Source organism: Falco peregrinus, chromosome 13 (assembly GCF_023634155.1).
Source record: "Falco peregrinus isolate bFalPer1 chromosome 13, bFalPer1.pri, whole genome shotgun sequence".
Taxonomy (NCBI): domain Eukaryota; kingdom Metazoa; phylum Chordata; class Aves; order Falconiformes; family Falconidae; genus Falco; species Falco peregrinus.
This window is the reverse complement of record NC_073733.1, coordinates 22,695,681-22,711,727: the sequence shown is the minus strand read 5'-3', so window position 1 is coordinate 22,711,727 and position 16,047 is coordinate 22,695,681. Positions and strand designations below refer to the sequence as shown.

The 16,047-nt window shown below is 50.3% G+C and overlaps 2 protein-coding genes across 3 annotated transcripts in view; one reads left to right on the top strand and one right to left on the bottom strand.

Annotated features, from left to right (window-relative positions):
- The window catches only part of LOC101916786 (fibronectin type-III domain-containing protein 3a-like), a 232,835-nt gene extending 216,811 nt beyond the window's left edge, over positions 1-16,024 (bottom strand). For both annotated transcript variants that reach the window (XM_055817765.1, XM_055817766.1), the window contains exon 1: positions 16,014-16,024. The gene's annotated coding sequence lies outside the window, so the exon portion shown is untranslated. The remainder of the gene's footprint in view (positions 1-16,013) is intronic.
- On the top strand, positions 2,651-10,118 carry LOC101919268 (putative P2Y purinoceptor 10). Its single transcript, XM_005242631.4, has 2 exons — positions 2,651-4,411; positions 7,882-10,118. Exon 2 carries the CDS (start codon positions 7,932-7,934, stop codon positions 9,045-9,047), a length of 1,116 nt encoding a protein of 371 aa, XP_005242688.2. The 5' UTR covers positions 2,651-4,411; positions 7,882-7,931; the 3' UTR covers positions 9,048-10,118.
- Positions 16,025-16,047: the final 23 nt, after the last annotated feature.

Sequence of the window (16,047 nt, the reverse complement as noted above, 5' to 3'; positions counted from 1 at the left end):
TCCATACAGACAGCCGCGCGGCAGGTGGTGCGTGACCCGGTGGGCAGAAGCGACTGCTATCATCCTCACGTGCAGGCAGGACCACAGAAACTATCTCTCTATCTCATTCAACAATCATTTCACAGACCCAAATCTATACGGCTTAAAAAACGCACTCGTGCCATTGATGACAAGATTGGTGCTAAGGTAAGGCAGAAGTGGGTCACTACAGTCCCATAAATGCTGAACGTAACAGCGCAGACCCAGCACGGGAATACCTGCTCCAGCATCTGAACCCCTGAAGAGTGATGAGGACTCTCCCACCCTTAACCTTAACCACAAATTTGGTGGCTCTATGGGAGACACCATTCCCTGTCACCATGATGGCATCCCCAAGCACCTTGGCTGCTCGCGTTCTCCCCTGGTCCTCCTGCCTCACTCACCCTCTGCACTCCCTCAGACCCCACAAAACAGTCCTTTTTGCATACTGCAGCCTCAGCCTGCAAGGAAAAGTCACAAGATCAACACTTCCAGCCTTTCAAGTCAAATCACTTTGACATGCAGGAGGGTAGACAACTTGGTCTAATGGTCTCTTCTGGGGTGTGGGAAAGTATACTGGGTTTGGGTGGGATACAGTTAAATTGGCTGTGTGGTGCTCAGTTGCTGGATGGGGTTAAACCCCAGCAGAAAGTTAGTCAAGATGGTCATGATGGTGAGCTAGCCTAGAGAGCAATGATTCAAAGCAAAGAGGTGAAGGAAAACTTGTAATTTTCTGAAAGCCTGTAGAAAGTCAAAGACCAGCAGTTTGGCCACAAAAAACCTATATGGGAAACTCAAAGCCTTTAGTTCAAGTCCTCCGAAACCTCAGCAGTGTGCCTCAAGAGAAGAATGGAGAAATCCAGTGCTCCTGTCGAGGAGGACAGCGTTTTGGCTGCCTTCGTGGCTGGGAGGTACTGGATCCACCACAAGACCTGGGGCTGCAGGTGCTGGCTTTGCCTGCCAGCGCTCTCACACTTCCAAAGGCACAATGTGCCTGGCGCCAGTTCCTGTAATTCACCCCGTTTCCTGCAACCGTAGAACATGTTTATTGCTGTGACAAGAGGAAATATAATTGCATGATGTTGCTCCCAGATTATCTCTTACGCTGGTCCCATTGCCCAGACTCACCAGCTATAGATAGGAGACATCTCCATCCTTCTTGGGCAGACACACAAAAATTGAAGACTTCCAACAGAGATGCCACAGAAAGGCAGAAGTTAACCAAATCAAGAGGCTGGGTACAGCTACACAGGTTTGTGATGGATGGATGTGAAGGGCTCCACAGGCACCTGGTGCCAGGGCAACCCTGTGTCAAACCTTATCCTGAAGGGATGTGCTCAGGGTGGGAACATGGTGAAGTCTCCAAGCCACCTGCACCAACGGCAGTGCATGTCCCCTGACGGCACAGCCCTGGGCAAAACCACGGCATGACATACTCTCCTCTAGCGCATGAGCCACCCTCCTGCTAGCAAAAGCAAATGTGTTTCTTCGTAGTGTCAGCAAATCGCCACCCCATCTTAACTGGTACCAGAGGTCTGGTGGCTCCTGTCCTGCTTGAGAAAGGGCCCTCCCCTGCCTGACAGCAAACATATTTGGAAAGAAACCCCAGGTGTTTTGATGCCTTTCTGCAGCCTCAGGTTGTGAGCTGCAGGATCTTGCCAGTACCTCAGCTTCATTTTCTTTCCTTAGATGAAATTACTAGCTCTCTGTGCAAAGAAAAAACAAAATATGCTGTCAATGCAGGATAACAGCTCAACAGCTAGGAGCCAGCTCAAAAATACAAACACCCTTCATTGCATTTAAAAGATTTCAGGGCTATGACTAGCGCATTTTGACCAGAAAAGCTGGGTCTGTGCATTACACGAAGGCTACCAAAAAGGTAGGGAGCAGCAGACAATTATTTGCTGTAAAAATAAATCAAATCTTCCTACAAACCGCTGCCCCTATAGCGACCACTGTGCAGTGGTGAGAGGGACCATGTGCCGCAGGGCACCAGGACTCGCCCAGCCCCACAGGTCTTGTGCCGATGGCTCCGATCAAGTTGTAACAACTCTCTGCGCAAGTGTGAGTTGCTCTGTGTGAACAAGACCTCCTCCTCCCGCATGTCCCACTGTTTTTCATACATCCTTCAGGTGCATCCTGTCAGATAGTTCTAAATGCTCAGCGCTTAAAGAGATGCTGATCATATGCACTTGGCCTTCTGCCCACAGGATACCAGGCCAAAGGCGAAGAGAACCTTCATCTGGAGGCCTTAGATAAAGTTTCACAGTTATTTAAAAATTCCTTTGTGCCTTCTGCCTTTGAAAGTATAAGATTGCATAGCATAAAATGCATGTTTAGTATTGGTAATGAGCCAGAAGAACAGCAATACTAAACAAAAATATGCATGCAGTTGAAAGAAGCGGAGATGTTGATTAGTATATGGTGAATGAGGAGGCTTGAGGCTTGTCAACCAGTCAGCCTTTTACGACCAGGAAGGTTGAGATCTCCTGCCAGAGAACTTCAAAAAACTGATGAGCAGAGGAAGGATTCGAGTTGGTTATGAGCCCCGAGGTGCGAGCTCGACCCTCACGATGGCCTGACATCCCCTGACCTCTCCTCCCCTGGCAGCCCTGCTAAAGGTAGGGCTCAGCTACACTGATACAGCACTGGATATGTGCTGTGGACACAGAAGTAGGATGTCCTAGGCAGGATATCCTGATAAAGCAGCCACTTCGCTTTGGGATAAACCTTTAACCTCTGGAGAGAGATGAGGTGCAGTGCCAGCCTCCCTCCTGCAAACCTGCGAATGTTTTGCAAATACACAAGCACTGTTCTTTCTTCCAAGGATCAGCATCAGCTGCTGAAAAAGATGCACAGGAAGAAAACTGGGAACAAGAAACAGCTCTTGTGTCTCACAAATCACTTTGCTCTCAACTGAGACAAGAAGCACAGGGCTTCACAGGTACTTACTTGCTAGCGGGCTACGTTTACATGATGGCTAAGCAAGTGGCAATGAAGAAACCCATAGATGTGTCTGTATAAACTGTATATAAACTGGTCTTGCCTTTCCCTTCGTGAGTATGTTGACCAAGGGATTTAAGTATCTGCATCTCCACTGACCACAGGACACTTCAGGTCAAGGATCCTCTTCTCCATTCTCTACACAACTATTGTGAAACACCATGTCACAGCACAGGAGTGCACTCAGGTCCCTGTGGTCAGCATCGCCGCCAGCACAGAGAAACCCCAGCAGCTGCACAGCTGGCAGAGCTGGTGGGCTCGGGCGCCATGGGCAGAGATGCACGCTTGCTCCCAGACCCCGAGCTGGCGACTTGTTGTACAATTAAAGGTTATAATAGCTTCCTTCTTTCATTTCTCTTCCACAGTCACACTTCTGTTGATTTAGCAAGGTCATAGGACCAATTACAGAAAAAAGATGAATACAGCAAGAATAGCTCTATTTATACATTACCTATAGTAAGTAGGGAAGAGACGCCAACAGCCATATTATCTCCTCGAGCCCTGGGCCATAAGATGTGACACTGTATATCAAGTAAAACTGTTCAGCTGGAAATGAGGCAGCTCATAATAAGTTACACTACTATATATGCCTGCCAGTTTTCAGCAATTCAGAAAGAAGTTTCTGCTTAGCAGGCCGTAAAAGAAGTTAAAATTAGATATATATATATATGCATATATATAAAGAAAAGGAATTAAAGGAGACAGGAAAAAGAAAAGAAGTTTGGAATGATGCGCATAATGATGTATTTTTAAAACAATAGTAATCTGGGAAAATCTCCACCTTAAACCATCATATTATTTCAGGAATAAAGTCCAAACCCTTAACTTTAGCCTATAGCCTTGGTAGTCTGAGGCTAACCAAAATTCCAAGAAAACGAAGGAAAATTACTACCTTCCAGTAAGTCACACTGGGACAGTTTTCAGTTTTCCTTTAGCAAGCACTTATTGGAAGATTTTTGCTTCTGTATTTTACGTTTTTTAGCAAGCAAATAGCAAGTGACTGGAGAAAAGCAGAAGCAGCTGGACCAAAGGACACTGCCACCTAACAACTTCTGTGCAAAAAGAAGGGAAGAAATCTACGCCTGAGGTCCCTTATCACAAGGCAGTGGGATCAGGGGACGTCATTGCCTTCCCCGTTGTTTTAACGTCATTAGCTGTATACGTTGTACAGTGAAGAGAAACAAAATACAGGATTTCCTGTTCTGTAGCCGCTGTACTGGGTTGCAGATGCCGGCAGGATTCCAGTGCTCCGAAAACATGTGGAAGTTTAACAAGGAGTCGCTGGGGCTGGGATCACTGCAAAAATCAGTAGGAAATAAAAGCAGAAAGCTTGCTCCTCCTGCTCTCTAGCATGGATGTCACCCCCCTGAGGGATGGGAGTCACGGGAAGGTAAGCTTGCTTTCCGCTGCATGTTTTCTTCAGTAGATTGAAGCTATCACAGTTTTGAGCAACATGACTTTTTTTTTTTTTTTTTTTTTTTTTGTAATTCAAGATATCTTATCAGGCAGAAACTGGTGTAACATCCTCAGCAGCTTCTGGCTGTGCCCATGTATTTCTGCCTCGCTGGGCTCCGAGGGGTGGGTGAACAGAGCTTGGTGCAGCCAAGCAGGCTGCTGTGTGCAGCAGTACATGGGAAGAGCACGTTTTATCCAAAATACTTCATTTTTGTTGTTACTGACAGAAGCTGCCATAACTGACCAGCTCTGTTTGCACGCTTCCTATTAGTGCCTAGATTAAACAAACAAAATTATTGCTTAAAACACCAGTGCCAAAAAGCCTCCAATACTTCAGATCAGAGCTTATTTCAAGCCAAAGGTGGATTTTTTTTTTTTCTAGACTTCTTTTCTCTCCAGCATCCCAGGGTTGAAGGGAGGCAGCTCTGCCCCAGTCCCCCAGCTCCAGGGCTCCCGAAGCCGGGGGCTCTCCAGCTTCAGCCTAGTTTGTCCAGCCAGCCCATGGAAAAGATGAGAGCGAGTCTGCCAGCGAATCTGGGATTAGTAAATGCAATAGCACAGCAGTGTGGGGCTGGGTGGGGCGCAGAGTGATTCAGAGTAGCCAGGCGATTTCCAATAATGACAGCCACATACGCCTCCAGATACTGCTAATGTACTCAGAAAAGGAAACCTAAGTATTTTAATAGCTGCCTTAACCTCCTAATTAATTGCAAAGTTACTTGCTGTTTAAAGAATTTCAGTGCTACATCCACAACCAGTGGTCTTACTCCTCCAGCAGCAATATGGTCTCCCCTCCTTAATTTCAGCTTGCCGCCGGATAAAAGTCAGCTTTGCCACTCAAAAAAAAAAAGCCCGCCCCCCCACCCCCCCTCCTGCCTGCATGTAACCCATGTGTAGATGAAACAGGAACACAAGAAATGGCAGGGAAGATTTTGTACAAGCTTTATAACGTTACTGAACAAACCCCCTGCCAAAGCCCGTGGGAGCATCTCTGCCCTGACACCGGCATCACCAACAGCAGAACATGGCAGGAGCTGGAGGGGCTTATGGCAAGGCACAGGCGAGGAGGCAGGCAGAAACTGAAAAACAATGATAAATAAAAACCTGCACCTTCAGGGAGCATTGAAGTGAATGAGGCACTGGCCTGAACCCAGAGCAGCAGTGGCTCAGCAGCGAGGTCCCGGCTGCTTTCTTGCCAGGTGCCCTGACAAGTGCTGTCAGCTAAAAACTGAAAGTGTCAAGGTACCAGCAGCGACACCCAGCCCTCCTGCTGGGAAACAGGTACTTCTGTACTCCCAGGGAGAGCCAAAAAATGGAGAAAAACAGCAAGGAGGCTCCCCATGGTCACATGTGTGGAGGCAAGGTTTAGGATTTGGGCTCAGACACATGGCAGGGAGGAGATCGTGGGACAGGGACACCAGGCACTCTGTAATTCTTTTCACAAGCCCAGACCAGCAAGTGCCACTTCTGTCACTGGAAGGCTGTGATGAGCTGGGAATAGCAGCATTCCCCACGCTCCCTGGCAGTTCTCCCTCCCTATTTTCTGCAGCAATGTGAAGACAAGGTGTCCTGCCACCGCTTTTCCAAGGTTAAACAGACTCTGTGCAAAGGGCCAGCCCCATGTGGGTCTTCAGGCAGGTGAGGAGCACCTGGGGATGCTGCAGGGACCAAAGGGTTTTGTGTCCCCTTGTGACAGATGTCCCTGTTCCCCTGCCTTGCTTAACAAAGAAATCAGAAACCTCTGACCCAGGGCTGCCGGCTCAAGCACAGTCAGCAATCAAAAGCTGCACTAGCCCAGCAGCCCAGGTTTCGCTTCAGCCTTGCTTTTTTGCAGCCAGACCCTGGAGAAACAAGCAAATGGGAGAAGCCAGTTTGGCAAGGGCCAGTTCTGGAAGCAGGGCATAAGCACCACGCACGCACAGAAACGTGGGCAAATGCACCGACCCTTCTCGCACCAGAGAAGAGGGCAGTGGGCAGGCAGCCAGCCAAGGGGCCACTGGCTGTATTTTATATAAATATTCCTGTATATATATGCATATATATATAAAAACACTTTCCTCCTGCAACTGGAAACGTGGGAAGCCCTCTGAAGCACCGCCTAGGTGAGGAGGAGCAGGGTAGAGGAGCCTTTGCCCTGCGCCTCTAAGTGATGCCAGGCTCAGCACAGAAGCCTGGTCCCTGCTGTGAGCAATTAGCTTTTTAGAAATCCATCCCTGGCAAAAGCCAGGCTCAGGGCTCTGGGAAACAGCACCGCTGGCTGCTTCTTAACGAAATGTCACTGTTGGGGGCTCGGTGGCAGCAGCAGGGGGGGTTGAGGGCTCTGCCAGCGCAGGGTCCGGTTCCCTGGAAGGGAAGGGCAGGCTGCCCGACACCTTGCAGGCAGCTACAGGCTCTGCCTCCCAGGGGAAAATTGCACTGTTTTGTTGCAGACGATGCTACAGGCCCTTGGTTTGTAACATGCTGCTGCCAAATCACCTTCTTCTGAAAGAGCAGACTGGTTCCCTGCAGGCTCTGCTCACAAACGGCAAAATCCATCGCCTCTCCGGAGAGCCACCCCAGTGCCTGTGAACTCCCCGTGACTGGCTAATGCCCTCAGCACTGGCTGGACGAGGTGAAACAAGTAAATAGATCAAAAGAATTTCTACTCTAACTAAAAGGCAGATGTATTTATCTTCCTTCATGTCCTGAACTGTTGCTGGAGGATAATTTCTGTTGCTACAACACGATGCCAGCACAATGTGCCATGAGTGCCGGAATTGAGTTAGCAGGACCGGCAGAGCAACTGGCATATGTTTGGCCAGCTATTAGCTTATAAATCCAGCATTAAATCTGGAGCCAGAGCTCCAATATATCTGGCTGCACCTCTCCCACTGGCCTCTGCTCTGGTCAGCTGCCTGACAGCACCATCGATAATTATCTGATGCTAATTATTGCCCTCACTGCCAATTCACATCAGATCTCTGCATGGATCTGAAAAAACAGTGTCTGTATCCACTTAAAATCCCTATTTATTTGCAGTCCCACCACAACTGTTTGTAGACACTATCAGAGAGCACCATTTTGACAGGAGTTTGTTAGAAAACTGTATGCAATAGAAGTGGTCCCGAAAAAAACCAGGGAGCTGAATTAGCAATCATGAGATTAACGCTCTGGAGCTCGACTGCAATGTCACTGTAACTGTGGCATCCTGCAGAGCACATCCGAGAGGCCGCATGGACGATGCCCAGGATCACTGCCTGTAAGCAGGGTCTGGCTCTGCACCCTTCCCAACACACATACACCACCCATCTTGCACACACATCTGCACACACACAACTTGTTCTTCTGCACTGAAGTGCATTTACTCCATGTGGGGAGAGACTGGAGAGTTTTTGGCCTTACAGCACCTGCCTTTACTCCCTACAGAAACACTCCACCTGCCTTAATCACCCCATGAGTGAAGAAACTCAGCTGAGATGGAGAGCAACGTGTCCTCTGGGAACTGTACCGATCCCCAGATGTCCTTCCAGTCCACCCTGTATGCAACCACATACACCCTGATATTCATCCCTGGCCTCCTGGCAAACAGCGCTGCCCTGTGGGTCTTGTGCCGCTTCATCAGCAAAAAGAGCAAAGCCGTCATTTTCATGATCAACCTGGCCGTGGCCGACCTGGCTCACGTCCTCTCGCTGCCCTTACGGATGTATTACTACATAAACCACACGTGGCCATTTGGAAGTTTTCTTTGCCAACTGTGCTTCTACCTGAAGTACCTCAACATGTATGCCAGCATTTGCTTCCTCACCTGCATCAGCATCCAGCGGTACCTCTTCCTCCTCCACCCCTTCAGAGCCAAGGACTGGAAGCGGCGGTACGACACAGCCATCAGCGCTGCCGTCTGGCTCTTTGTCGGGGCAGCGTGCTTCCCCCTGCTCGTAGTGAGGAGCCCAGCCCTGTCCAACAGCATCAACACGTGCTTCTCAGACCTGGGGGTGAAGCAGCTGAGCCCGGGAGCCTCCATTGCGATGGTGACAGTGGCAGAGCTGTTTGGGTTTGTCCTCCCCTTCAGCATCATCGCCTGCTGCACCTGGAAGATGTGGCAATCCCTGCGGGAGGGTCCAACACAGCTGCAGAACACCAGCGAGAAGCAGAAGGCTCTGCGCATGGTCTTGATGTGCGCGGCAGTCTTCTTCATCTGCTTCACCCCCTACCACATCAACTTCCCTTTCTTCATGATGGTGATAGAGAACATCATCCAGGACTGTGCCGTTCACAGGAGCACACTCCGCTTCCACCCCATCTCCCTCTGCCTGGCGAGCCTCAACTGCTGCCTGGATCCGGTCCTCTACTACTTCATGACCTCCGAGTTCCAGGACCAGCTGCTGCACCACAGCTGCGCTGCCCTGCGAGTTCGGTTCATGCGCCACAGGAGCAGCCTGTCCAACACCGAAAAGGGCCATGACATTCGTATGAAGAGAAGAAATCTTCCACGCTTGAAATTTTTGTCTCTTCCCAAGTTCTTTGGCCAAATAAACAGCATGGAGATCCCCCCCATGCCACCTGATGAGCTTCTGCTGGAGTCCATCTCTTGAAACATAAGCCATTTCTGTCTGTGTAGGTGCTTCTTCTAGCTTGAGCGAAGATTGCGTTAGGTCTCCAAATATGTCTTGAATTACCCTTGTGTGCAACAGATGCCAGGATCTGACCTACAAGGACATTTTGATGCAGAAAGACTTGCCGGTTGCGTTGCTGCTGCTGGGGGCTGTTTGCCTTACACTCCCCACCATCATACTGTTAAAACACCTGAAACAGCTGTGGCTGATGCCAGTACACCTCCTGTGCTGAACTGCACCTGGGTTCGGGTCCCTCTCATTTCTGTTGTTTCATTGCTTCTATGCATTTGTAATTTTTGAAAAATCCTTCTGAATCCCAAGTTGTAAGTGGGTGGCTCAGCGAGAAAGCACCTGAGGATTTTCAGCCCTGACTGCAGCTACCTGTGGCCCATAATTATTTACAAGCATCCATCATGCTCATGTGAGGCTGTTGATCAGAACAGTCAATTATCTCTATGTAAAATGAACCTCTTTCCATTGCAAAAATCAGCCATCTGGACCTAATCTAGCCTAATCTGGACTGCAAGACTATAACTTTAACAATATATATCAAGCAAAGAGTATTATCTATATCTACATCAGTGTTAAAGGGACTTTTCAAATGAACCGGGCTCAGCTCATCCTACCGAAAAAAGGCACCCAGAGCCGAGCAAGGTGTCTGCCTGGCTCCCAGGAGCTACGGGATGCTCAGCCAATTACCGGGAGATGAATATTTGGAAGACAGATGGCGAGTGGATATGCCACGGGCAAAGCGGGAGGATGAAGGATGTCTCCCAGGCCACGTGTACTCAGAGACCTGCGCAAGCCGCAGGAGGGAGGACTAGGAGCTGGCTCGCCATCTCGTGTGTCATTTTTAGGAGTCTTGTGTTATCTGGCATTTTGCTAAGGCCCGTGGCTGTGGATTAAGATGTTATTCAAGCCTCTCAGTTTTGCTTTAAGAAAACAGAAAAAGCCCCAGCCCTTGCTGGGTTCAGAGAAAAGTTTACAGAACTGGGCCAAGTACATCCTTAAAGTTTCAAACTCGGGAGGAAATAAAATGATCTCAACACACATTTTAGCATTATGGGTATTATTTTAGGTGCTTGTAAATAGTCTCATTATGCACCATATCTGCTCTCCAAGCAACAATACAACGTGCAAGGGGACCCCAGTCTGGGGCTCAGAGGCTCCACTGCCACTGCGGCTCTTTGCACGGTGGCCAGCGCGGGGGTTGTGAAGTTTCTTCCTTGTGGGCTGAGGCACTGGCGACCGCAATGCCAAAAAACCCTCAGGGAATTAAATTATATAAGTAAACATAGGCAGAGGGGGTTTGATATAAAACAGCTTTGCTGATGATTAGATGCACATTTCCAGCCCGTGCAGGGTTTCTCGGAGGCACGGAGCAGGCAGTGGTTTACCCTCACACTGCCGAGGTCAGTCTCAGAAAGACGAGGGGAGATCTAGACAACCTGGGGGATTTGCTGCGGTACTCACAGCGCACCAGAGACAGGCAGAAAACAGACAGGCAGAGAACCACACTGCCCTGCAGCTCGTGCTGTCCCAAATCTCCTCCTCCTCTCACAAAAAAAAAAACCCCAAAACCCACCAAAATACAAGGAAACCCCCCAAAACCAAACACATTTTCCTTGTTTGCTTAGGGGGGGAAGAGACGGCCCAAAGGTAGCAGGGTGCGCAGGCAGAACAGGGAACTCGAGCAAAGCTCGCTGATGCCGTGGCTGGCAAGACCTGGTTTCAGGCAGCAACCAAAGACGGGACAAGCCACACCACAGCACCTTAACCGGGAGCGTGGTTTTAGCCTGTGGAATTCTGTCGGGAACAGCGCAACCCCAAATAGCTGGGGTGGCCACCTAGGTAGCCCTCAATAACCACAGCTAGATATAAGTCCTGCTGACTGACAGCAAAGCTCGTATGGCAGCCCCAACCTTACTGGCAGCACCAGCTCAAGGTTTCCCAGTAGCTCCAGTTACTGCTGGGACTTTGCCAGCTTGTTTTCAGATCGCACAGCTTTTCTGAAATTTCTGCAACACAGCCTTCTCCCTTCCAAAAATAAAACAGGAAAAAGAAAGCAAACCCAAAACTCTCACTCATCTGTCACGTGGAAACAGAACAGCAACCCTTACTCAGGCTGCCCTCCCTGCCCCTCAGGTTGCATTGGAAAAAATGGCAGGAAAACCCCTTTTTGTGTTTAGATGCTCTGGAAAGAAAGGATTTTGCTGGGTTTTATGCAACCCAAACCCTGAGGAAATATAATTTTCTAGTGCAGACCGGTGCTTTCTGCCCTTCAGAAGCCACAAGATGCCTGCCAGCCCCCCCGTATCATCACAGTCCGCCAAGTTCCACTACCACAAACACTCTGGCTGGGCGCCGGGACACAAACCACAGGGATCTGGGGTCAGCAGGAGCTCTGTCGCATCGAGGTGGGGGCAGATGGACAGGGATGCTGCTGGTCCCCACTGCAGAGAGGCAGCTGGGGGAGAGCAGGTCAGAGCGGGCTGGGGGATGCCTGTCTCTTGGCTCTACAGTGTGCCTAAAAGCTGCTGCGCTGAGGATTCGCTTTGCTGCAGCCCAGGTGTGAGCTAACTTCTTACAGGGCAAAGCTCAGGGCTGAAGAGCAAGGCACTGGGAGCTGGTGTGCGGGGGAAGAGGAGGCAGGGTAAATCAGAAATCCTGAAAAACTCCTTTCTCAAAGCCATTACCTGCGGGCATTAAACCTTCTATTCACATGGCAAAAACCAGCCAGTAATAGCAGCAGTGCTGTACTTTAGCCTCATTAATTTTCAGGTAAGGGAAATTTCCAGGTAATTACAGACCCTGGCCGTACCCCTGTGAGCATGGCCAGCAGCAATGGCACCAAGAGCGCATCCCTGCCCCAGGGCACTCCGTGTCCCACGTACCACCCCCAGCTCTTCCTGCGGACAAGCCTATGGCACAGTGCGCTGGGGTCGCTGTGCTGGCTGGCCTCAGCCAGTCCAGCAGCCCAGAGCAATAAGCTGCTGGTGATTATTTTAGCTGTGATGATTTCCCCCCCAGCACAGCACGCTGGCAGGAGGCCTTCTGAAGCCCCCACCACCCCCCCCCCCACCTCGGGAACAGCCAGAGGCTGCAGCAGCGGCGAGAGCAAAGCAGGCAGCTCAGCCGGACCTCTGCCAGCACCGACAGCATCTGTGTATCCTGAGCTTTTCTCGTGATATTAATTCCTCCACGTGGCTTAATCCTTTACAGCTGGCTTTGGCTACAACTGCTTAGTTGCTTTTATACATTTGCATCCACCCATACATACACGCCCCTCTGCACACATACTACGCTTACATATACCTAAAATTATGCAGTACTTAGGAATATCCAAGCTGAGGTCTCTTGTGCACAACACTTTCTAGGGCACTGCAAGGAAGGAGGGAAGGTTGCTTTTCTCTTTGCTAAAAATACCTTTTTCCTCCCTCCATGACCACATGCTTCCAGTTCAGCCCCAAAGTGACTTTGCCTCTGGAAAAGCACTCCGCCTCAGTGGAGCTCGCACCACCCACCCAGTAGCGAGACTCAGACTCTCATGATTTTTGGCATGGCGCTAACAGCCACCACAGCTGGCAGTGAGCTGCTTCCCCATCCACCCACCTCGCGCAGCAGAGGGAAAGCGCTGTGCCTGCCACAGGAACAGACACGCCAGCATCTCCAACTCCAGTGCAACCTAAATGCACAGAAAGCAAATTTCACTGCTTTAAAGCAAGCCGAGCCAGGGAGCAGCTTTCCAGACAGTCATGATTTCATCAGACCCAAGTCTGAATTTTGATTCATGGGCTCAGCCAGCAACACCCTGCAAAGCCCAAGTCATGGGTGTTCAGTGGGACAGCACCATTTCAGCAAGCCCGGGCTGTCCTCAGCCCCTCCTGTGCTGCAGGGTCCTGCTCACAGCACAAAGGGAAGGGTTTTGGGAACTCTGCATCGATGCCCTGGCCGTGTTCAGCACTCTAAGGGCTAGCTCTCGTCTGAGAAACAGCCAAAGCCTCAACCTTTTGGCAGTCAGCAAGTCCTTTCCAGCAGGAATTGCCACACCGATCATTCATTTGGTGCTGCTCCTCTTAACAGGGGATTTTTTTTTGGTTTTGGGGTTTTTTTTGTTTGTTTGGGGTTTTTTGTGGGTTTTTTGTTTGTTTGTGGGGTTTTTGTGGTTTTTTTTTTAAGGAAAATTTCCCTGCTATAGGTGAACAGGGCAGGCACTGAGGCTGCAAAGGAAAATCCAGAACACCTTAGCCCCCAGCACAGTGACAGCAGCACGGCTGCATCCCTGGCTCTGTGTGAGCCCCACTGATGCTGGCAGCTGCGGGCTCCCCCTCTCCAAACACACTCCTGCCCGGTGCGTGCCCTTCCCTGGGCTCCTCCTGGGTCATCACCGAGCAAAATAACACCAGCCACGGGGAGAGAAGGCAGACATGCAATGTATTCTCAGGAATTACTTCTCTTAAAGATTGTCATTGTAGACAGAAAGACCTTTAGCTAGTTTTGCCTGAGGATCTCCAACAACATTATGAAGCACGAGCTTAGATGAACTGAAAAATTCTGATCTTTATAAAAAACATAGTGCAAAATAGAAGTATTAAGAGAAAAATTAAATTTTAAATAAAATTATCTTCCACTGTAAAATAACTACTTTGTGATTTGGTGCCCAGCTCCAAATCCTCCTGATTTTTGGTGGCTTCAGCTGAGGCAGGTTTGGGGAGGGTCAGCGCTGCCACCGTGCACCCCGTGCCAGGGGATGGCACAACTCTGCGCCTGGCACTCTGCTGCTGGTAAAGGTGAGCTGGGGAGGGCACCCTCGGGTTCCCATCCACGCACCCCAAGAACGGGCTGAGCCAGCGCTGCCGCACGTGACAGCTCTGGGACGGATGGGAAACAGGACGGATGCTGGCGGTGATGCGCACCGGCTGTGCACAGAGCATGGCACCAGCAAAACAGGATATGGTTATGCTCTGAAAGGTGCTTTTAAAACAAAGCCCGTCTGTACAGTAAATACACTCGCTGCCCCTAGCACAGGCTAGGCTTTCTCATAAATAGGCTGGCTTCTGTGGAAATGAAAGTGCAAAATTGAGCATCCATCACGTGTTTGATTAGGAAAAGAAAAGGAGGTCATCTCCAGAGCCAGGTGCCGTTCAGCCATGGGGGTTTAGTGCTGCCATTATTTTTAGGACTGGCCTCAGTTTTATTGTCTACTGAAGTGCATCTAAACTGTCCCCCTCAACCCATGGTCCCCGTGGAGGGGGGTGTCAGCATCATGTAGGGAAAGGCTGACAGGGCAGGGGCAGAGCCTGGGGACTGTCAGGTTTTGCATCACACTATTTTGGGGTGAGGGGGTGGAAAAAAAAAGGGTTTAATTTAAATCATTATGGTGAAAACACTTTGCAAAGTGTGACAGTGCACAGCGGAGGCAGCTGCTGGCAAGCATGGGGAAAGTTTGGCATCCCAGACCCCACTGCAATTATGGAAATGCCCCAGGACTAACGTGAACCAGGCCAGCATCCTCCACCGAGGGTTCACACCTCCCAGGAGACCACAACAGCGACAAGCCCTGTTTAAGTAATAAACCCCAAACCTCCGCTGCTTTAGTCCAAAAGCATCAGCAGATTAATCCATCCCTGCACCCATGGGGACAACTCTGCAGCAAAGATCCCACAGTGCTGAAAGCTCTGGCTCCCACACAACATTAATTAAGGCACATTAAGCAATCAGCAGGCTTAAAAAAAAAAAAAAAAGGTTAGAAGCTTTAACTAGTAGGAGTATTAGCTGCTGAAATGGGCAAGTTTTCGCATGTTTTGGGGAGTGCAATCTGCAAAGCCCCAGTGAGGAGCTGTGCCACCGCAGGGGTGACAAACCCGGCACAGTGCGAGGCTGTAAAAGCCCATAATGTGCCCAAGAGATTAATTTCCTATAAACCACAATAAAAAGATGTAGAGAGCTGAAAAACCCTGCTATCAGCTGGCATGATTGTACAAGGAAATCAATGCTGTTTTAAAGGAGTAGGAGCCACAGTCCCTAGTACCTGCCGCGAGCAGAGATGCTGTGGTGGGGACACTGCAGCGGACCATGCTGCTGAGCACCTGGGCACCTGTATGACCCTCCTGCAGAGCTGCAACCCTCTCCACAAGCCACAAAATAAGTCCTGTTTTCCCAAGCAGACATGCAAGAAAGGTGAATAAATGCAAATTAAAAGTTACAAGTAATTTTAGGTTGAATTGCTACAAAAATGTTTTTTTTTTTTTTAAAAAAGTCACTTTTTCAAAATAGCCAATGAATCAAGAATACTTGCTCCTTCTTGATCTTAAAAAAAAAAAAAATATTGTTTGTAATACTCCTTGGGCTGGAGTCCCCAGACGGGTAGGACAGAAGTGCTGCTGCTCAACCCGGTGAGGGCGGCCGCGGCCAGCGCCGCCCCCTGCTGATGGCCAGCACCCGCCGGGCTCCCCGCGGGGCCGCCCTGGCCCAGCAGCCTGGCGGGGGGCGACACCGCTCCGGGGCCCAAACACTCGTCTGGGAGAGACGAGCCCTCAGCCGTGACCCTGGTTTGCTCCACGTGAGCTGTGGAAATCCACTGGATAAGGAAATAACGCCTGCTGAGAGCGCCCTGCTTTTGGGAAGCCCAAACGGGACTGGGAGCAGCTTCTGAAGCCCCCCGCGGCGCTGGGCGCTGGGACCTGCAGCCCAGGGTGACAGCATCCAGATGGGAGCGAGGGAACCTCTCCCAGAAAGCTCTGGAAGGGTGAGGAAAATCACGGATGAAGCATCTCGCTTCACCAGCCTGGTTAGCTCCATCTCCTCTGCAGAAGTGGGCTCTGGAGCAGCCGCTCGCCCACGGCAGCCCCCACTGCTCCAGCCAGGTGATGCTGGGTGTCCAGGTGTCCCGTCCTCCCCCCCCCCCCCCCCCCCAAGAGCAGGGGAGGCTGCTGGCAGCCCCACCGTGAGCGGCGACTGCTGAGTCGCGGTGGCAGTT

Excerpts from the sequence above, each read along its gene's own strand:
- LOC101919268 (XM_005242631.4), top strand. The coding sequence starts at position 7,932 with ATGGAGAGCAACGTGTCCTCTGGGAACTGTACCGATCCCCAGATGTCC.